Below are 23,624 nucleotides of genomic sequence, written 5' to 3' on the forward strand. Positions count from 1 at the left end.
GGACATTAACCTCTAATTGGCATTTTAACCCGTGTGTGTCACCTTGTGTGTCTGTACCAAGGTCAAACATTCCAGGGTATGTAAACTTTTGATCAGGGCCATTTTGGCGATTTCTGTTATTATGATTTAAAAAGGAGCCAAACAACTAATTAATAAATGGCTTCATATGATCATCATCCTTCAATAAAAGTATTTTTTGGCACGATCAATCATTTTCAATATCAATGCCAAAATTTCACAATTTCTGCCACAGTATGCAAACTTTTGAGCACAACGATTATATATACACACACAATTAGTGTATGTATTTATATATATATTATATACACACACAAACAGAAAAATGTACATAAACAATGTTTAGTAACCCAGGGCAAACAACATGTTTCCAGCACAGTGCCATACCTGCAATTTGTAAATAAATAAATCCAGTACAGTTTCTGGTCTCCGCATTACCTTTACATTTATGAACACACAGTAACGGAACATAAAATGCATAGAATATCAGCAGTGGACATACAGTTTTATAGATATAGTCGAATCCCCATTGATCCAAAAGTGATCAACACCCATAATGCCTTGGAACATGTTTTGTATTAAATATTCACTAGCCCAAAGGTGTGATCTTTTTTGCTCCTACAGGTCATGGGCATGTGAAATATAAGCAGATGCCAGGTCCACATATCAGCATGTCTGGTGGTCTGAGAGGAAGCTCATCTGGCCAATGCAGCATTACCAATTGGACTTGCTACAAAAAAGGGGAAGAAGGGAGGGTTGCACTACAAAACCTACAGCCGCACACCAGCAAAAGTCTTGGGGCACAGGAAGCACAACAATATTGCCAGAATTTTTCTATGGGGGGGGGGGTCACAAAGAAGGCAGCACACCATGTCTGTTTGGACATACTGCATCTCCAAAACGCACCTGAACTATCCTGCCTGCCTTTTTTAGATATGGATGGAGTGGAGAAGGGTTATAACCAATCAGATTTTAATAGTTACCTGATGAAGAGATTCATTTATTGTTATTGGTGACAACTAATCAGCAAGATAGAAAGAAATCGGAAATCCACTTTCTTTATAGTGCTCACCAAAACAAGACCAATTGGGACATGTGTCCCTGTGACAGAGGGGAGTTCACCTTACTTCTGGTATGATTGCCTCTCATTTACTGTTGTGCCTTCAAGGCAGGAATAAAAAGGGAAATCTCCCCAGTGGAACACTGACAGTAACAGTTTAACCCTTTCATGCTCTACAAAGACAAAAAAAAAAAAAAAAAAAAAAAAAAGGGGGAAGGGGAAGGGAGATGGGCAGGCTAAATGGCCAAACAGTGTGGAACATTTACAGTCCATTCACACAGAGTCCCCTACACAGTCCCAACGCAAAGACTAGGCGGTTTGCTAGATTGGAGGCATTTTCACACAGCACCAGCTGCAACACAGTGCATAAAGTTCAATGAAATGTTTTATGACAAAAAAAAAAAATTGACACGCATGGTAACAATGCATCAAACAGTGCACACCAGAGCACACACATTACACAAAGCATAACACACATGCACCAGTATAACCAGACACAGATTGCTCTGTAAAGGTTAAAAGTTGGTCATTACAAAATATCCCTTTGCACAATACATTGCTATGAAAACATAAACGAACATGAAAAGTGAAACAAACTTACAGCTAGTGAACAGCAAACTCCAGCCAGGATAAACCAGAACAAAACTTTCCCCATAATTCTGAAAGAGAACAAAATCATCATATAGTTATAGTACAACACACTATCAATGGACATAATAGAAGTAAATGAGATCTATAGTACAGGAGATGGGAAGAACCCTCATCACCCACCTGATCCTCTGATGTCCTGCACAATCTGCACATAGCAAGGTGATCAGTATCTGCCTTGCTGGATGTCAGCTGGACTCCCACCCCTTATGACATCACCTGGTGAGTTCCTCTATTACAACATCTACAACCTGAGCTTTTAGGTAAACAGTCTAATTCTCTGACAGGTACACCTCTGTGATGCAATCTAAATCAAGGAGGACTGCTCTATAACAGTCAGAGCACCTACCACTGCACAGGTGATTACCAGGTAGACTTGATGGCTGGTTATGGATCTGCACAAAGCTGCTAATTCAGTGATTATAGGATACATCTGACTTTTCTGCTCATTGTACCACTTCCAATTACCCAGCTTGAGATCATTATCTGGAGCTCATGGCATTTAGTATACGGCTCCATGCACACTGGGTGGTTTGAGAAAGCTGGTAATGTTAGCTGTGTGAAGTCATGTTAAAAATGTGAGGGTTGGTGGTGGTTTCCCGCATTTGCATATTTTTTTTACCAAAGAAAGTCCAAAAATGCAGATTTGCTGCATTTTTCAGCATTCAAGCTTTTTTATAGCTAAAAAAAACTCCTCTACAAACCCATTAGTCTTGGGTTTTTTTTTTCCAGCCAAAAAACTTTGATTACAGCCTATGTGTGCATGGACACATAGGATAACATGCTGGGGGGTGTACTAGGTGTAGAAAAAAATGTCAAAAACAGCAGCCGTAAAAACGTCAAGTGCGTATGAGGACTTCAAATTCTTGCACACACAAAACAATGGTTTGCATTTAGATCAGTAAAAAAAAAACTGCTTGAGAGCCGAAAAAGTGGCATTTTTAGGCACTCCCTATGCAAGAGTCCTTAAAGTGAACCTGCAATTAACTGTATTATTCTGCATAGGTATATCAGAAAACGGGTGGCACAAGGGCTTAGTGGTTGACATTTCTTCCTTGCAGCATCAGGGTCATTGCTTTTGAATCTCAGATATTATCTGCCTGGAGTTTGCATGCTCTTCTTGTGTTTATGTGGGTTTCCTTCCCAACTGCTGGTAGATTGGCTCTAGAAATGATCTTGGGTGTCCTCTGAAGTCTTGCTTTCCAGTGCTCCAATGAGGGCCAGGTCATTCTCCACCCTACTGCTCATGGGGTCGTGCAACCTGGCCCACAGCTCACTGGAGTGCAAGAAACAGGAGTGCAGTATTTAGGTTAGAGATGACTACAATGGAAATATTCCCATTCTCAGCTCTAGTTGTCAGCCAGAGACAGTTTCCTTTTGAATGCTCTGCCCCATTCTCAGAAGCTATTAGTGCTCTCTTGTTTAACGGCTGGTTCACACCATGGCCACAGATGAATCGCACAGGAACCCGCCATGCGTTCCTGTGTGATTCACATGCAGCTCTATGCATAGGGTTGCCACCTCATCCCTTTAAAACCAAACACATATTAATGACACAGGGATGAGGTGGCAACCCTATCTGTGCGGTGCGATTTCAGCCCATTCATTTTGAATGGGCTAAAAGCGCACTGCACCAAAAGTAGTGCATGCAGTATTTTTTAAAACATAATGCCACCGTATAGCATGGTACAAAAGTGCCATGCGATCCAGAGCGGGAAATGCACTATGTTTGAGGTGTTGCTAACTTTGACAGCTGCTGCAGATCCCAAATGGAGTGCGTTTTGCATATGGTGTGAATCGCAAAAGAAGGCACAGCACGTTCCTGTGCAGGCATGGTATGAACCGACCCTTAAGCTGAACTCCAAGATAAGCAATTATTGTCTAAATCAGTGGTTCTCAACCTTTCTAATGCCGCGACCCCTTAATACAGTTCCTCATGTTGTGGTGACCCCCAACCATAAAATTATTTTCGTTGCTACTTCATAACTGTAATTTTGCAGTGGGAGGAGTAGTGCCACATCATTGGTGTCAGTGGAAGGAGTAGTGTCCCATCACTGATGTCAGTGGGATGAATAGTGCCCCATCGTTGGTATCAGTGGGAGGAATAGTGCCCCATCACTGGTGTCAGTGGGAGGAATAGTGCCCCATCACTGGTGTCAGTGGGAGGAATAGTGCCCCATCACTGGTGTCAGTGGGAGGAATAGTGCCCCATCACTGGTGTCAGTGGGAGGAATAGTGCCCCATCACTGGTGTCAGTGGGAGGAATAGTGCCCCATCACTGGTGTCAGTGGGAGGAATAGTGCCCCATCGTTGGTATCAGTGGGAGGAATAGTGCCCCATCGTTGGTATCAGTGGGAGGAATAGTGTCCCATCGTTGGTGTCAGTGGGAGGAATAGTGCCCCATCGTTGGTGTCAGTGGGAGGAATAGTGCCCCATCGTTGGTATCAGTGGGAGGAATAGTGCCCCATCGTTGGTGTCAGTGGGAGGAATAGTTCCCCATCATTGGTGTCAGTGGGAGGAATAGTGCCCCATCATTGGTGTCAGTGGGAGGAATAGTGCCCCATCATTGGTGTCAGTGGGGGGAGTAGTGCCCCATCATTGGTGTCAGTGGGGGGAGTAGTGCCCCATCATTGGTGTCAGTGGGGGGAGTAGTGCCCCATCACTGGTGTCGGTGGGGGGAGTAGTGCCCCATCACTGGTGTCGGTGGGAGGAGTAGTGCCCCATCATTGGTGTCGGTGGGAGGAGTAGTGCCCCATCATTGGTGTCGGTGGGGGGAGTAGTGCCCCATCATTGGTGTCGGTGGGGGGAGTAGTGCCCCATCACTGGTGTCGGTGGGGGGAGTAGTGCCCCATCATTGGTGTCAGTGGGGGGAGTAGTGCCCCATCACTGGTGTCAGTGGGGGGAGTAGTGCCCCATCACTGGTGTCAGTGGGGGGAGTAGTGCCCCATCACTGGTGTCAGTGGGGGGAGTAGTGCCCCATCACTGGTGTCAGTGGGGGGAGTAGTGCCCCATCACTGGTGTCAGTGGGGGGAGTAGTGCCCCATCACTGGTGTCAGTGGGAGGAATAGTGCCACGTCATTGGTGTCAGTGGGAGGAATAGTGCCCCATCATTGGTGTCAGTGGGAGGAAAAGTGCCCCATCATTGGTGTCAGTGGGAGGAATAGTGTCCCATCATTGGTGTCAGTGGGAGGAATAGTGCCCCATCATTGATGTCAGTGTGGTGGAGGGGAGAATAGTGCCCCATCATTGGGGTCGGGGGGGGGAAATAGTGTCCCATCGTTGGTGTCAGTGGGGGGAGGAATAGTGCCCCATCATTGGTGTCAGTGGGAGGAATAGTGCCCCATCATTGATGTCAGTGTGGTGGAGGGGAGAATAGTGCCCCATCATTGGGGTCAGGGGGGGGGGAAATAGTGTCCCATCGTTGGTGTCAGTGGGGGGAGGAATAGTGCCCCATCATTGGTGTCAGTGGGAGGAATAGTGCCCCATCATTGATGTCAGTGTGGTGGAGGGGAGAATAGTGCCCCATCATTGGGGTCAGGGGGGGGGGAAATAGTGTCCCATCGTTGGTGTCAGTGGGGGGGGAAATAGTGTCCCATCGTTGGTGTCAGTGGGGGGAGGAATAGTGCCCCATCGTTGGTGTCAGTGGGGGGAGGAATAGTGCCCCATCATTGGTGTCAGTGGGGGGAGGAATAGTGCCCCATCGTTGGTGTCAGTGTAGGGAGGAATAGTGCCCCATCGTTGGTATTAGTGACAGCCTGGGCTCGCTCTCTCACTTACCTGTCAGCTGTCTTCCTTCTCTGGCCGCTCTCCTCTTCACTCGCTCCGGCAGCTCCCTCGATCTTCTTTGATGTACGCGCACTGCCGCTCGGCTCCTCCTCTCCAAGCTCCACCTCCTCGCCGGTGATTGGCCGCCTGTGTGCCTCTCCTGAGCTACAGTTCCGGTGGCCAATCAGCGGTGAGGAGGCGGAGCTGCTGAGCGATCCCGGAGGTGTGGCCAGGTGACAGGAGCAGTGTATCATCCCGCCCACACATCGCCGGAGAGAGGAGCGGTGTCTCGGTTCCTAAGACCATCGGAAATATGTGTTTTCCGATGGTCTTAGGCGACCCCTGGGAAATGGTCGTTCGACCCCCAGGTTGAGAACCGCTGGTCTAAATACTAGAGGCATGTGTAATCTCCCTTGAAGAATATTGTTGTATTTTGTGTATTTCTGTATCTGTACAGCAGGAGTGCTCAACCTTTTGAAGAGCGAGGGCCACTTATGTGATTTGGTAACCACAATGAAATGGGTAAGAATTTAACATTTTTTATTTTTAATAGCATAATGAACATTTTCCTCCTACAGCCACTGAATGCCAATGGTAGGGAGAGGAGGAGAAGCGGTTGCAAGAGGAAAATGTAGAGGATTAGTTACTGCATATGCTGCCTCCTCCTGTCCAAGTGTAAAACAAAATGTGACAGGTGGTTTCAGTAAAAACATGTCTCAACTATGGGGTTTTACTGCTCCCCTAACTACAAATGAGCCCCTACAGTTCTGAGTAGGGTTGCCACCTCATCCCTTTTAAAACCAACACATTAATTACACAGGTTCTGTGGCTGATTACGGTGGTAATTAAACTCCGTGCCTTACCTGCATTAAATAAGCCTCTGAACCTGTGTAATTAATGTGTTCAGGTTTAAAGGGATGAGGTGGCAACCCTAGCCCTGAGTCCCCTATAAGGCTGCTTTCACACTGATGCACTGCCACTTACCCACACCACAGGTGCATGGGCGGCTTTTCTGTGGGTTAGCAGTGCTTTGCCATAGACTTCTATTATATAGAAAAGTGATGGCAGAAAAAGACTGAGTGGTCCATTGAGTCTGCCTGTGTGGCTTTTTTTTTGTTTTTTTTGTTGTGGGGGGGGGTGTTTGGGTGTTTTTTTTTTTTTTTGGGGCGGGGGGTTCTTTCTTTTTAACTTTTTTTTTGTCTGAGCATAGAGCTATGTTTGTCCCAAGCATGTTTGAAGCTTTTTTACTGTTGACTGGCTCATTACCTTTGCTGGAAGTTTATTCCAAGCATCAACTGCTCTTTCAGTAAAATAGTACTTGCTGAGATTAGTTTTGAACTTTCCTCCAATTAGTTTAAGGTCATGTCCTGTGTTCTTTTTTTTTTTTTTTTTTTTTTTTTTAATTTAAATATTTATTAAATTTTTCATGTTAATACAAAAACCCAAAAAGGGAAATAATTCTCATACAAATAGACATTTATAACATTTCTACCTTTCCCTTACTAAAAACTCTTTTCTTTCCCATCCCACTACCCCCCCTTCCCGCCCCTCATCCCCCCTCCTCCCCCTCTGCAGACTCTAGCCCATTCTACTCTCTTGAGGCTTATTAATTTTTTGCTAACATCCTAGTTCATATTTTCCTATATTTCTCTTTCAATCCTGTTCTTTCCCACTTTTCCCATCTCCTAAAATAAACTCTCATCCTATCTTCCTGCATATGGTATGATCTTTCCATTCTACCTATCTGGTTTACTCTATTAATCCAGTCTTCCTCCTTCGGTACCTCAGCTTTCCGCCAAAACTTGGGTATCAACCCCTTCGCCGCATTCAAGAAGTACCAAATACCTGAATCTTTATATTTATTTACAGATGTCTCCACATTGTGTAGGAGGCACGTCGTTGGGTCTATCCCTATGTCAATTTCAGTTATTTCTTTAATCAATTTGACTATTATCTTCCAAAAAGCCTGGATTTTCGGACATTCCCACCATATGTGAAACACCGTGCCCGTCTCTCCACATCCTCTCCAACACATATTTGAGTTTTCCCCATTCATCTTGTGCTCTACACTTGGTGTAATGTGCCATCGTGTCACACACTTATAATTAACCTCAACCTCTCTCATACTAACATTATCGTGCATCAATCTAAACATCTTTCTCTGTCTATCTTCATCAAACCCAACTCCCATATCTCTTTCCCATTTAGTGATAAAAATTAACTTTGTGTTTGTGTCTAATTCTGTGAGTATTCTATACACTTTTGAAATACCGTGCATCCCATCCCTTCGTGTCTCTAACAACCTTTCAAACATATTCCACTCCTGTTTTATTCTCAGGGGTTTCGGTAGATTTCCAATAAAACATTTCAATTGATGATATTTCCACTCATCTATTCTAATAAAAATATCTCCCTTCTTCTCTATTAAATCTTTAAGTGGTCTCAATTCCCCCTCCACCAAAACATCTCTCAGTTGGGTATCCTCCTTTCTAAACCATCTCCCTGATATCTTATTCTTTCCCGGGGGAAAGTACTCAGTATTTGTGAGAGGCATTAATATAGAATTAAATTCCCATTTCATGTTTTTGTGTAAATTGTCCCATACCCTAAGAACATTTAAAGTGTAGATACTTGTGCTTTCTTTAATTCCCCTGAACTGTGGTGGAACCCATATCATCTGGTTCAATCTAATGCCACTAAGATCATTTTCAATTGTTACCCAACTTTTCCCCTTATGGTTAAATGTCCAGTCATATATTCTTGCTAAAACCACTGCTTTATAGTATCTCTTGACATCTGGTAGACCCAATCCCCCTTTCTCTTTAGTCCTACTCAATGTTTCATATGCTATTCTGGGTTTTTTATTCTTCCATATATATCTTGTTAACAATTTTTTCATTATCTTAAAGAAGGCTTCTGGAATTTTAATTGGTACCATTTGAAATCTATACAGTATTTTAGGCATAATTACCATTTTGACTAGGTTTATACGTCCCATCCAGGATGGATTTCCTCCTTCAAGTCTTTTTAAATCTTCCCTGATCTCATTTATCAAAGAGATATAGTTTAATCTATACAAATGCTTAAAGCGGCAGTGAGTTTTATTCCTAGGTATTTTATCTCTTTTTCTCTCCATATAAAGGGGAATTCTTTTTGTAGTTTTTCTTTTTCATTCTTTGATATATTAATATTCAGGATCTCTGTTTTCGTTAGATTAATTTTTAAATTTGATAGTTCACCGTACTCCTTCAGAATCTTCATTATATTTGGGAGAGTTATTCAGGGATTCCCCACATAGAACAATAAGTCGTCCGCAAAGGCCGCTACTCTATGTTCTATGGATTCTATCTGAATTCCCTTTACCGATCCACTATTTCTTATTATTGACAACAGAGGTTCGAGTGACAATACATATAGCAGGGGGGACAGTGGGCAGCCTTGTCTTGTACCATTAGACATTCCAATGGGTTCTGATCTCTCCCCATTTACCGTGATGATTGCAGTAGGCTCCCTATATAATTTACTTATCCACTCTCGCATTCTATCACCTATCCCCAGCACTTTTAAGTTGTCCATCATAAAGCCCCAGTCCACTCTATCAAATGCCTTCTCTGCATCAATTGACAAGAGCACCACCGGGGCTTTCCCTTTTCTACTTTTCTGAATAAGCATCAGGGTTCTCAAGCCGTTATCTCTACCTTCTCTCCCCAGTACAAAGCCCACCTGGTTGGATCCATTCAGGCATCAGATCCCTCAACCTGTTTGCTAACACCTTTGCATACAGTTTGGTGTCAGTGTTCAATAATGAGATAGGTCTATAGCTGGAGCACTGAGATGGATCTTTTCCCTCCTTATGAATAAGTACTACATGGGCCTGTAGGGATTCTCTCCTCACTTCCATCCCACCTCCCAGAGCATTCATATATTTCTCCATCTTGGGTAACAGTACTTCACTAAATTTCTTATAGTACTTAACTGTATAGCCATCCGGGCCTGGCCTTTCCCCCCCCCCCCCCTGTGTTTTTTAATGCTATTTTAATTTCTTCCTGGGAAATTTCTGCATCTAGGGAGTTCAACTGTGCTTCACTTAGTTTTGGTAATCCCGCATTTTTTAAGTATGTCATCTTTTTTTTTATTAATTCCCTCTTGAGCTTCTTTTAGAGGGCCTTGGGGACTAATATTATATAACGTTTTGTAATACTCCGTAAACACTTTAATAATCTCTTTATTTGAGTGGACCAACTCCCCCTTTGAACTTTTTATCTTTTCTATATAGTTCCTATTTTTCTTTTTATTCAAATCTCTCATTAGATATCTTCCTGGTCTGTCTCCCCATCTATATCTCTTGTTCAAAACCCTGTTGTATACTCTTCTCTTCTCCTCATCCATCAACCTCTCTAGCTCATCTTTTTTATCCAATAACTTCTGTCTCGTATCTTTTGTTATTTTCTTCTTATGTATCTGCTCCAAGTCCAATATTTCTTTTAATAGCCCACTGACCCTCTCTCTTCTTTCCTTTTTCTTCCTTGCTCCTGCCACAATCAAGATTCCTCTTATGAATACCTTATGGCTTTCCCAGACTGTAGCTATCGATACTTCCTCTGTTTCGTTCTCCTTAAAGTATACCTTAATCTCTTTCTCGATTTTCTGAACTACATCCTCATCCAGAAGAAGAACCTCATTTAACCTCCACCCTAATCCTCCAGTCCACCTTCTTCCCCATCCCATTTTCATTACGACCGGAGCATGATCTGAGAACGTCCTTGTCTCTATGTCAATTTTAACCAGATGATCTATAAGTTGATGGTCTATTAAGATGTAATCTAATCTCGAGTCTATCTCATGTGCATTAGAGAAGAAGGTATAGTCTCTGTCTTTCATATGCGTTATTCTCCAGGTATCCACTAGTTGATATTCATGCATCACTTTTTTCAAAGCTCTTAGAGACCTACTCCCCTCTCTTTGCACAGAAGAGGTATTATCCTTTTGTGGGTCCATACAGAAATTTAGGTCTCCAGCTACTATCAAACGCCCTTTTTTAAATTCCATTAATTTTTTTCAACAGACCCTTCATATACATCTCCGGGTTTTTATTAGGGCAGTATATATTGGCTAAAGTACACTCAATCCCCTGAAGTCTACCTTTTAAGAATAAAAACCTCCCCTCCGGGTCGGTTCTTCTATCCTCCAGCTCAAATCTCATATTCTTTGCCAAACCTATTGCAACCCCTTTTGCTCTTTTAATTGGAGAATCTGCATAGTACCATATTGGATAGTGTTTGGATTTCAATTTCACGTTTGCCTCTATCTCAAAGTGCGTCTCCTGTAAAAATATCACTGACGTCGCCCTATGATGTAACTCATTAAACAACCTAAATCTCTTCCCTGGACAACTCAGCCCGTTCACATTATAGGTTATAAACTGTATTTCTTCCATCATTCCCAATTAACTCCATCTCTCTTCCAGATTGCCTCTTCCTCTTTATCCCTTCTGTCATGCAGAGTATTAACCCAATACCTTCTCCCGTCCCCTCCCACCCTCCCAGCACGCCCCCCCCCCCTCCCCCGACCCTCGCCCTCTCTTCTTTTTCCCCTACCCATTTCTAGGCCTATAAACTGCCTACAAATCATTTGTGGATCCATTTCCACCATTGATTTAAAATTTGGGGCGTAAGCTCCGCCTATGTACAGCTCACCTCTCCTCCAACCCCCCCCCGATTCCCTCTCTCTATCGTCAAGGCACAGCGAGAATTTTTACTCTTTACCTCCCTCCCCTAACCGGAGCCTCCAAGCGGGTCTCAACATCCGGAGGGGGAAGACCAGGGGCGAGAGAGGGAAGTAAGAGAGAGAAAAAAAAAATCATTTTCTACTTAATTCTCCCTCTCTTCCCTCCCCAACCCCGGGGCCTCCCACCCCCCTCCCACCGACATGTTGCCAGTCCTCTTTTCTTGTATCATTTGTATTTCTTTTGTCTTCTTTTTCTTCTTCCCACCCAGCTATCTCCATTCTTTGCAAGTTCAGTCTATCACAAAAATCTCTTATATCCTCCGGAAATCTCAGATACGCTGTGTCCCCATTTTTCCAGCCAATTAGAGATGCTGAGGTACCCCATCTATACTGCACGTTCTGTTTTCTCATTTGCTCCAACAAGGGTTTCAGGGATCTCTTTCTCCTTAGGGTCTCTACTGTTAAATCCGCATAGATTTGGATAGTCAAGTCTCCAAACTTAATTAATGATCTTCCCTTGGTCTTCTTCCAAATCTCATCCTTGACCCCAAAATTTTGGAACTGGAAAATTATGTCTCTCGGTCTTTCCTTCTCAGTAGCCTGTTTGAACTTTCCTATTCTAAACACTCCGTCTAACTTGATCCCGTCTGTTTCAGGTCTGTCTCTTATGGAGTTTAGGATTTTTTTAACTAATTCATATAGTATTCCCCCTTTAGCAGTCTCTGGGATTCCTCGTATTCTAAGATTACACCTTCTTTCTTTATTTTCTTGATCTTCCATCCTATAGATCATTTTTTATGGTTATTTTCTAATTGGCTTATTTTTTCCCTTAGATTATCTATATTCTGGGCCTGGGTTTTAACTTTCTCCTCCATTTCTTCTATTCTTGATAGCAGATGTCCTAAGTCGTTTCGAATAGCTGTCATTTCATGTTTGATAATTTTTTCCAAATTTTTAAACATTTCTACCATCTCCTTCTTATTTGGTATTTGTAGTTCACCATCAGATTCTTTTTTTCCCAAGCCATCCACTGTTTGTTGGCCGCCACTGCTATTCATGCCCAATGATAATCTAGGGCTAGTTCCTGAACTAGTGTCCATTTCTCCCTTTGCGCCTTGGGCCCTTTCTGGCGTAGTAATTCCATATGATGTAAGTTTCTTTATTGTTCCTGTTTGGGACCCTTTGGGCCCTGCTCCCTTGGGACCTTTGTTCTTCATATCCTCTATATAACTTAATAGACTTGCAATTTTTCCTATATCCTTTACTCTCCTGGGACACCTGGGTCTCCTCTCTTCTTCTCTTCTAACCCCTGGGAATCCACCCCTCCTTCACCCCTTGGTCGCCTGTGTCACTCAGGGGTCCACACCACAATAGGCCCCCAACAGCTTTCACTCACCCTTCCCTTCTCCGACGGAGAGTCAAGACTTGTTTGGAGGGCCTTCACTGCTGCTCAGTCCTGGGGGGGGGGATTCCTCAGGGATTCAGGATCAAACAGTCGGCCAGGAGGTACAAACAGCTACGAGCCGGCATCCCCCTGTCACATCAGATCAGCCACCCTCTAGCCGCACGAATTTCCAGCCATGTAGGGCAGGGGAAGCCGGCGTGTCACTGCCTCCCTGTCAGGAAACCGGCCGGCATCTCCACTTCCCAGTAGTCCTTTGCGGCGAGCGGCGTGCTCACACCGCCCTGCATCGATTCCCCGGCAACCCGACAGCTGCACTGGGATCTCTGCAGCGTGTTCACCTCCCGGAGGTCCGTGCCCGCTCTCCACTCCCTTCACCGCGCCAGCCTCTCCTCCCTTGGAGCCCACCATGAGGGTCTCGGGATGGTCAGTTTGGAGGTTATCGGAGAGCACTCACATCGTGCTCTCCGTCGCCGCCATGTTTAGGCTCCACCCCCAACTCGAGCATGTCCTGTGTTCTTGATTTTGGTTTCGTGTTGAAAATCCTGCCCTCCTGAACCTTATTCACCCCCTTAATTTATTTAAAGGTTTCATTAATGTCTCCCCTTTCCCTTCTTTCCTCAAGAGTACATGTTAAGTTCCTGAAGTCGGTCTTGATATGTTTTATCCCCCAGACCTTTCACCATTTTTGTTACCCGTCTCTGGACCTGTTCGGTCTTATCAATATCTTTATGTAAGTGGGGTCTCCAGAACTGGACACAGTATTCTAAATGAGGTCTAACTAAAGATCTATATAGGGGAATCAGGACCTCTTCCTGCTGGTGATCCCTCTAGTGATGCATCCTAGAATTATATTTACTTTCCCCACTGCCTCACAACACTGCTCATTTTGCAATCATCTGAATTAAGTACCCCTAAGTCTTTTTCCTCTGAAGTGCTGGCCAACACTGTACCCCCAATGTTCTACTCTCTCAAGGGATTATTTTTCCCTAGGTGCATTATTTTACATTGAACTGCAATTTCCACTTTTTTGGTAATCTTCTAGCAATGCCAAATCATGTTCCATGTTATATACACCTCCAGGGATATCAACCCTATTGCACACCTTTGTGTCATCAGCAAAAATACATACCTTACCCAACAAACCTTTAGTTATATCACTTACATATAGATAAAATAGAACAGGACCTAGTACAGAGCCTTGTGGCACACCATTAGTGACTGGTCTTTGTTCCAAGTGAACCCCATTTACAACCACACTCTGGTATCTATCCTTTAGCCAGTTGCATATCCACTGAACCACACAAGGGCTAAGTCCTAGCTTGTACAATTTTTGTATTAGATCATTATGTGGAACTGTATCAAATGCCTTGCTGAAATGAAGATATGCTATGTCCACAGCACCACCTGGTCCAAAATATTGGTATGATAGTCAAAAAATCCAATCAGATTAGTCTGACATGATGTGCTTTCAGTAAAGCCATGCTACTTTGGATCCAGCAAGTTGTGTGTTTTTAATTGATCAATGATCCTTCCTTTCAGGAGTGATTCCATTAACTTGACTACAGCTGATGTTAAATTCACTGGCCTGTAATTGCCAGCTTCTACCTTTCTGCCCTTCTTGTGTATAGGTACAATATTAGCTGTCTGCCAGTCTTAGGGAACTTCTGTTAGAAGAGATTGATTAAAAAGATCAGTTAATGGTCCAACAACTATACCTCGAAGTTCTCTTAGAACTCTGGCATGAATACCATTGCAGGTATGGTGCACTTTCGGAAAGCAAACAAAATCTTCTGCATTTAGGAGTTGCACCTGCAGATTAGTGTGAAAGTGGCTTTATAGGTATTAACCCTTTTATAGGTGCTAATATGCCCATTGTAAAAGTGCAGTGTATGTGATGTTTAATACACTAACCTTCCTTTCCTATGCCAGCTTCTGCTGGCATTGCTCTCCAGGCTGCTAGTAAGGTCCCAGGTGAAGTACACTTGGTATCACTCCCCCTGAGACAGGAGTCGGTGCTACAGAGAAAGCATCGGATTATGCAGCTCCTGCTCTCCCCCTCCACAGCCTCCTGCTTCCTGCGCTGCTGGGGCAATGCACTCTGATGTTCTGGGATGTCGGAGCTCAGGCCTCATCCATACATTTGAAATGGATGCAGGAATCTTCCCCACTGTGTCTTTGTATTCTGAAAGCAGAATACAATGACACAGCGCTACAGCCCATTGACTGTCAGAATACACTGAACAGCGCTACAGCCCATTGACTGCAATGCTAATAGAGCAAACATTTTCCAACAAGCTGGTTCATGAGACATTGATTGATGGATCACCTTCTCATGAACAGGTTCGGCCATACATGGATCAAAATTTGTCCGGTTCCTGTATTCTGCCAATAGTATTCTTCCAGATTTTATGTTTTGCTAGATAAGAGGCTATGCAGGCTCACCTCATGCATCAGTTAAACCCAGCGTTTTTTCTTCATCACCATTTTACCTTTATACTAGCCTCTGAAAATACCAAATTCAGTCATTCAGGAGTTAAAGAAAAGGTTTAGGGCAGGGTATTGAGCTAAAATTCACAGAGGTAAAATATTCTTCTAGCCGTGGTCTAAATCACATTTTTTTTTTTTCTCCACTTCACATCAACCCCCTACAGAACTGTCCTCTGCCTCCTTTACATCTCCCCCCCCCCTTCCCCACAGCAGTGTACTCTGTCCTCTTGACATCCACGACCCACAGCACTGACTTCCTTCTCATCATTCCCCCCACATACAGCACACACAGAGTAATGTCCTCTGCCCCCCTACACTCTCCTACAGTACCTTAGAGCAGAGAGCGGGAGGCAGAATATTTCTAGACAGAGTGCAGGAGGCACAGCATTGAACAGAGTGCAGGAGCGGGAACTGCCAGGGTTAACACTTTGTATTAACCAGCAGGTGATAGGTTGCTAGGACCACCCTGCCTCCTAGCAACCAATCACCTGCTGGTTAACTTGAAAAGATAACTCCAGCAGCTCCTGCTCCTGTACTCAGTGTTGTAATCAATGTTGTGCTGTGCCTCCTGCACTCGGTCTAGAAATATTCTGTCTCCCGCTCTACATTCTGTTATAATAACAGTGGCAAAGGCTGGGGGAAAAGAAGCCGATCCCATATGGTGTGACCGCGGGTCCAGAAGGGACAGTGGCTCGGTTCGCATCCGGACCTTGGTCCAACATTTTAGTGATGCCTGGTTTAGGGCAATATAAACACATTTGGACATTAAATAGTACATACACTCACCGGCCACCTTATTAGGTACACTTTGCTAGTACCAGGTTGGATGCCCTTTTCCCTTCAGATCTGCCTTAATACCTTGTGGCATAGATTCAACAAGGTGTTGGAAACATTCCTCAGAGATTTTGGTCCATATTGACATGAGTTACTGTTGCCTTTCTATCATCTGAAACCAGTCTCCACATTCCCCTCTGACATCAACAAAGTATTTTCGTCCACACAGCTGCCACTCACTGGATATTTTATTTTTTTCGGACATTCTCTGTAAACCCTAGAGATGGTTGTGTGTGAAAATCCCAGTAGATCAGCAGTTTTTGAAATACACAGACCAGCCCATCTGGCACCAACAACCAGGCCACATTAAAAGTTACTTAATCCCCTTTCTTCCCCATTCTGATGCTCAGTTTGAATTTCAGCAAGTCATCTTCACCATGTCTAGATGCCTAAATAACTTGAGTTGCTGCCATGTGATTGGCTGATTAGCAGTTTGTGTTACCAAGCAAATCAACAGGTGTACCTAATAAAGTGGTCGGTGAGTGTATGTTAGCGGCTGAAAATGTTTTATATTACCATTGATGTTCTCTGTTAAAGTATGGAAAGAAGGGCTCAAAGATACAAGTGGCCTATCAGGAAGGCTCCCAGCTGGGAACACTCATAGTTCTGTGCCAAAAATGTGGAGTGGAGAAGGTTCTGATGCACCAACAGCATTTTTCTCTGAGGATAGAATGTGGCCTGGCCAGTCTGAACCCAATGGGGGAGGATTCCTACAAAGGATAGCGTGTCCCTACTCATCCAGAACCTTTCCCTACCACTATTCACTTTAACTGACAGACATGTAACCTGTCCCCCACCCTGTTCACTCTCAAAATGCACGCCAAGCCAGGGTCTTAAATAGACTCTGCCTGACCCAAGATGGCCGCCGGAGTCACATGGGGTGGCAGTATCCAACCGGACCGCTTCCCCAGTGACCCAGGAAACCATAGCCACTTCAGCCCCAAGCCATTTCTGGCACTTTTTGTTTACAAGTTTAAATCCGTTTTTTTTGCTAGAAAATGACTTCGAACCCAAAACATTATATATATATATATATATATATATATATATATATATATATATATATATATATATATATTTTTTTTTTTTTTTTTAGCAGAGACCCTAGAGAATAAAATGGCGATCATTGCAAATATTTATGTCACACAGTATTTGTGCAGCTGTTTTCATTAATTTTAATGCAAAAAAAACACCATAAAAAACCCATTTTTTTGTTGTTGCTTGTATTTTATGATCTATACAGTGTATTACTTTATATTGTATATCCTTTTAAATTAAACCACACTATTACATGTTTATGCCTCCTAACCTTGAAGTATAACTAGAGGAAACACTTATTTTGTTTTTACATTTTGAATAAAGTAAGGGAGGATTGCAATCCCTGTGGGCTTTTTTTGGCATTTTTTTTGTGCTGTTGTTTGTTTCTTGATTTATTTATTTATTTTGTTTGTTTGATATTTTTTCTCACCTGTCTCCCATTTGGGAGATTTTCTATAGCCAGCAAGTGAGAGGAAATCCCCAGCTGTCACCAAAACTAAAGTCCCCATTGAATGATTTCTCCTCTCTTATTGTTCTGGAGACAACTCCGTTTTCAATTTGCTATACCTGCTGGCCAGGGGCGTATTTACCACAAGGCAAACAAGGAGTTTGCCTAGGGTGGCAAATTAAAGGGGGGGGGGTGCCGCCACCCCCGGCAGAAGTGACACAGCAGTGCAGGATGCTGGTGGGTGTCTGACTCTCGTTTCCAGATCATTGTCAGAGATCAGTGCAGAAGCAGGATTTCCAGATTATGGCTCCTGGGGTGGCCGGCGGATGAGTGCTGGAATCTCTCTCCCAAACCCATCCATGCGGGGGGTGGGGGCAATTTTACTCTTGCCTAGGGTGGCACACAACCACAATACATCACTGCTGCTGACCACACATGAAAGAAACATACAAAACCATGGAACTGTTGTTGAAGCAGGTTGCCTACAGGGTCAATGTTTTCTCTTAGCAAGTAAGACAGGCTGCCCAGGCTGGAAAGGGGTTAAACTTGACTCTGCAGTTCCCAGTCTTTCTCCCTCTCTCCTGTGCTGTTATAAAAAGAGGCAAGGCTCTGCTCACCAGTGATCGCATGGAAGAGAAGACATGAGACCCATCTTGTGAGGATGTTGTGACACCATGAGCTGCAGAAGAGGACTGCTGCGCCCTGCAGTCCGTCCAAATATACCAGATTCCGAAGCCTGCCACTTTTGGACTGTGCCAGCTATGGACTGTTAAGGTATATTGAGGTATACCTGAGCAGCCAAAGCGTAGTTAGGAGGACAATGTTGCACTTTATTCTGTATTGTTGCAGAAATTCCTGTATAGTTCTTTCTCGGGGTCTGAAGTTACTTAAAAAGGGGAGCATGTTTGTTCATGGCATATAAAAAGAACTAGGGTCACTAAGGTCTCCCCCCTCCACTCTCATTGAAGCATTGGACTATGCAGGGGTTGAAAGCAGTTGGCTCAGGCTCTCAGGAGGTGCCGATCCAGGCTTCTGGGCAGATCCCGACCCTATGCTCAGGATCTTTTCAGAGCCTGGACTGGTTCTGTAACATTAGCCGACAGCTGGCTTGTTAGAAATTCTGTATATACAGTCATGGCCGAAATTGTTGGCACCCTTGATATTTTTCCTGAAAATCAAGTATTTCACACAAAAAAGGTATTGCATTAACACATGTTTTGCTATACACATGTTTATTCCCTTTGTATGTATTGGAACAAATATAAAACAGAGGCAGAAAAGCAAATATGACATAATGTCACACAAAACCCCAAAAATGGGCTGGACAAAAGTATTGGCACCCTTAACTTAATATTTGGTTGCACACCCTTTGGAAAACATAACTGAAATCAGTCGCTTCCTATAACCATCAATAAGCTTCTGACACCTCTCACCCGGAATTTTGGACCACTCTTCCTTTGCAAACAGCTCCAGGTCTCTCTTATTGGAAGGACACCTTTTCCCAACAGCAATTTTAAGATCTCTCCACAGGTGTTCAATGGGATTTAGATCTGGGCTCATTGCTGGCCACTTCAGAACTCTCCAGCGCTTCTTTGCCATCCATTTCTGAGTGCTTTTTGACGTATGTTTGGGGTCATTGTCCTGCTGGAAGACCCAGGATCTTGGACGCAAACCCAGCTTTCTGACACTGGGCCCTACAGTGCGACCCAAAATCCTTTGGTAATCCTCAGATTTCATGATGCCTTGCACACAGTCAAGGCACCCAGTGCCAGAGGCAGCAAAACAACCCCAAAACATCATTGAACCTCCACCATATTTTACCGTAGGTACTGTGTTTTGTTCTTTGTAGGCCTCATTCCGTTTTCGGTAAACAGTAGAATGATGTGCTTTACCGAAAAGCTCTATCTTGGTCTCATCTGTCCACAAGACGTTTTCCCAGAAGGCTTTTGGCTTACTCAAGTACATTTTGGCAAACTGTAGTCTTGCTTTTTTATGTCTCTGTGTCAGCAGTGGGGTCCTCCTGGGTCTCCTGCCATAGCGTTTCATTTCATTTAAATGTCGACGGATAGTTCGCGCTGACACTGATGCTCCCTGAGCCTGCAGGACAGCTTGAATGTCTTTGGAACATGTTTGGGGCTGCTTATCCACCATCCGGACTATTCTGCGTTGCAATCTTTCATCAATTTTCCTCATCCGTCCACGACCAGGGAGATTAGCTACAGTGCCATGGGTTGCAAACTTCTTGATAATGTTGCGCACTGTGGACAAAGGCAAATCTAGTTCTCTGGAGATGGACTTGTAACCTTGAGATTGTTGATATTTTGCCACAATTTTGGTTCTCAGGTCCTCAGACAGTTCTCGTCTCCTCTTTCTGTTGTCCATGCTTAGTGTGGCACAGACAGACACACAATGCAAAGGTTAAGTGAACGTCTCTCCTTTTTATCTGCTTTCAGGTGTGATTTCTATATTGCCCACACCTGTTACTTGCCCCAGGTGAGTTTACAGGAGCATCACATGCTTGTAACATTCTTATTTATCCGCAGTTGTGAAAGGGTGCCAATACTTTTGTCCAGCCCATTTTTGGAGGTTTGTGTGACATTATGTCGAATTTGCTTTCTTTCCTCCCTTTTTTTGTTTTGTCCCAATACACACAAAGGGAATAAACATGTGTATAGCAAAACATGTGTTAATGCAATACGTTTCGTGAGAAATACATGATTTCCTGGAGAAATATCAAGGGTGCCAACAATTTCGGCCATGACTGTAGCTATACAGAACAGACAGTGCACATGTGTTTATCTGCTTCACTGCAAACAGGAAAATTTACAGGAAGATTTACTTTGTTATACAACAAGTGTCTGTTCAGCGGCCATTTTGCTTATTGGTATCAATATCTGCTATGTAAAAATGTAAAGGTACAGATTGTAAGCATTTTTGGCCAGAGAGATATCCATTGCTTTTATGTTACTGTTTTTTTTTTTTTTTATACCTATTTTTCGTCTTTAAAGCAGACTCTGCGATAGAAACACCATCACTATTAATGCTGTCTGTTTTCTGCTTATATTCATCCATAAGCTTGCCTTTAACATATTCCAATGTCAGTTCATCATCTGGACGTGTATCAATTGCTGTGCCAAGCGTTTCATAACTTTCCAATAAACTGCTACATAATAGTGCTGTGACATGAAAATCTTTTATTTCTTCTCCTATACCTCTCAGGCGTTCAACCATTTCCAAGGTGTGACTTTCATCAGCTTGGTTTGGTATAGCTTTCTAATGAAATACAGTTTATTTCTGAGATTAGCTCTTTCATGCACCTTTTGTAATCCTTCCCACATTTCTTTAGCAATTTCACACTTACATATACTGTATGTATGATTTGATCATCTTCGATGCTAAGAGAGATTGTGCTCTGAGCTTTCTGATCTTTCTCTATCCACCCATCTGAAGGGTGTTCTAACCTGACTTAATTTCCACATACCTTTTCTTGTTAGCAGCATTTTCATCTTGAATTTCTTAGACTAGTAGTTCTGGTTTGTCAGATTTGCAAATGAAAGCTTTGTTGTAGCTGTGTTACTGGCTATTTTCCTTTATTCTGTTGCAGTCTTCTTTCTGTATCTTGCACTTATTTGCTGTAGCAGGCTTTGACTGGGCATCTGGGCCTGTAACCAGTTAGAAATTCTGTATATAGCCCTACAGAAGAGACAGTGCACAGTCCACATGTGTTTATCTGCTTCACTGCAAACAGGAAACTGTATTCAGTGAAAAGATCGAGTACACAGTACCATAGATGCAGCTACAAATTTATAAACCCTGTATTCCAACAGGGCTTCAGCACAGTGTTAGCTGAAAATCGGTCGCAGGAGTGCAGAATGAACTTGACTCCTGTGGCCCATAGGAGAAGTATAGCCAAAATAGCTTGTCTGTACTTCTCCTCTAAAAATATATTGCATGTTTAGTATTGACCTATTATACATTACTGTTAAAGCTTTAGAATTTTCATGTACAATTAGACAGTGCACTGGAAGGACCTGGTAGTTTTCAAGCCAGGTAACTAGCATTTTCATAAGGAGGCTGGCAATGGCATTGTCTGCATCTCTCTAAGCACAGTTTTCTGTTAAAGGCATTTGAACTTTCAGTTTAAGGCTTGGCTTACAAAATAACAGTTCAGTTTTAATGCTTTTTTAATGTATTTTACGGTGCATGTTTTGCATATACATTGACGTCATGAGTTTTTTTTTTTTCGTCTGTTAACCAATGACATACTATTTAAGCTGGTTACCGTGGGCTTAAAACACAAGAAGATGCATGCAAAACGGATCATACACAAATTTTCATGTGTTACTAGGGGTGGACCGACCATTTGAGCACTCAGGCACTGCCCGAGGGACCGGGGTAAGTAGGGGGCCCCATGAGATGCCCCTGGTACCTTTTGTAGCAAACTTGCTCATCAGAGTTGGACACGGAGTTCCCCTTTTTCTATTCCTCAGCCCTCATTCCCTACCACCTCCCTTCATGAGAGGCAAACGTTATCTCCTGAGTGACAGATGGTGGGGGGTCAACACAGGTGAAAGCATCCCTGGTTTGTTGCCAGCAGTCTGGGGAAAATGTAACCTTTCTCACCTACGTTCTGATAAGGCCAGTATTTCTCAGAGAATTTGGAAGCACTGACCCAAAACTGTGTAAGCCCACACATCATAAAACTGACCAGCAGTAATTGAACATTCCTCAGGTCATCTGTATGTTTCATATCATGGAGTATGAAGCTGTTAGTTTAATTCAGAGTTCCCCTGACCCCTCCCAACACAGCGTAGTGAGAGCAACCCCCCTTTCAGAGGGATTTTTTAAAAGAGACAGGCTAGCAAGCCTGCGAGTTAGAGTGTAACAGATCTCCTCAGCTGAACATCGTAACAAAGGGAGATCAAAGAACGTTCCTGCTGTGCAACCCAAGGCTTAAATTGGCAAGTAACTTAGCCCTGTAACTTCTTTCCTATTATCCCTTTGCTGTATCTTTATATATATATATATATATATATATATATATATATATATATATATATACAGTCAGGTCCATAAATATTGGGACATAGACACAATTCTAACATTTTTGGCTCTATACACCACCACAATGGATTTGAAATAAAACGAACAAGATGTGCTTTAACTGCAGACTGTCAGCTTTAATTTGAGGGTATTTACATCCAAATCAGGTGAACAATGTAGGAATTACAACAGTTTGCATATGTGCCTCCCATTTGTTAAGGGACCAAAAGTAATGGGACAATTGGCTTCTCAGCTGTTCCATGGCTAGGTGTGTGTTATTCCCTCATTATCCCAATTATAATGAGCAGATAAAAGGTCCAGAGTTCATTTCAAGTGTGCTATTTGCATTTGGAATCTGTTGCTGTCAACTCTCAAGATGAGATCCAAAGAGCTGTCACTATCAGTGAAGCAAGCCATCATTAGGCTGAAAAAACAAAACAAACCCATCAGAGAGATAGCAAAAACATTAGGCGTGGCCAAAACAACTGTTTGGAAGATTCTTAAAAAGAAGGAATGCACCGGTGAGCTCAGCAACACCAAAAGACCCGGAATACCACTGAAAACAACTGTGGTGGATGACCGAAGAATTCTTTCCCTGGTGAAGAAAACACCCTTCACAACAGTTGGCCAGATCAAGAACACTCTCCAGGAGGTAGGTGTATGTGTGTCAAAGTCAACAATCAAGAGAAGACTTCACCAGAGTGAATACAGAGGGTTCACCACAAGATGGAAACCATTGGTGAGCCTCAAAAACAGGAAGGCCAGATTAGAGTTTGCCAAACAACATCTAAAAAAGCCTTCACAGTTCTGGAACAACATCCTATGGACAGATGAGACCAAGATCAACGTGTACCAGAGTGATGGGAAGAGAAGAGTATGGAGAAGGAAAGGAACTGCTCATGATCCTAAGCATACCACCTCATCAGTGAAGCATGGTGGTGGTAGTGTAATGGCATGGGCATGTATGGCTGCCAATGGAACTGGTTCTCTTGTATTTATTGATGATGTGACTGCTGACAAAAGCAGCAGGATGAATTCTGAAGTGTTTCGGGCAATATTATCTGCTCATATTCAGCCAAATGCTTCAGAACTCATTGGACGCCGCTTCAAAGTGCAGATGGACAATGACCCAAAGCATACTGCAAGAGCAA

The 23,624-nt window shown here is 43.3% G+C and overlaps 1 protein-coding gene across 1 annotated transcript in view; it reads right to left on the reverse strand.

Annotated features, from left to right (window-relative positions):
• SERPINF2 (serpin family F member 2) overlaps window positions 1–1,942 on the reverse strand; it is a 47,084-nt gene extending 45,142 nt beyond the window's left edge. The window contains exons 1-2 of the mRNA XM_089657768.1: window positions 1,850–1,942; window positions 1,680–1,737 (exon numbers count right to left, since the gene is read on the reverse strand). Coding sequence (XP_089513894.1) covers window positions 1,680–1,733 — 54 coding nt within the window. The 5' untranslated portion in view covers window positions 1,734–1,737; window positions 1,850–1,942. The remainder of the gene's footprint in view (window positions 1–1,679; window positions 1,738–1,849) is intronic.
• Window positions 1,943–23,624: the final 21,682 nt, after the last annotated feature.

The sequence above is a fragment of the Staurois parvus genome, unplaced genomic scaffold (genome assembly GCF_062004578.1).
Source record: "Staurois parvus isolate SC_StPar_1 unplaced genomic scaffold, SC_StPar_1.0 ptg000029l, whole genome shotgun sequence".
Taxonomy (NCBI): Eukaryota; Metazoa; Chordata; class Amphibia; order Anura; family Ranidae; genus Staurois; species Staurois parvus.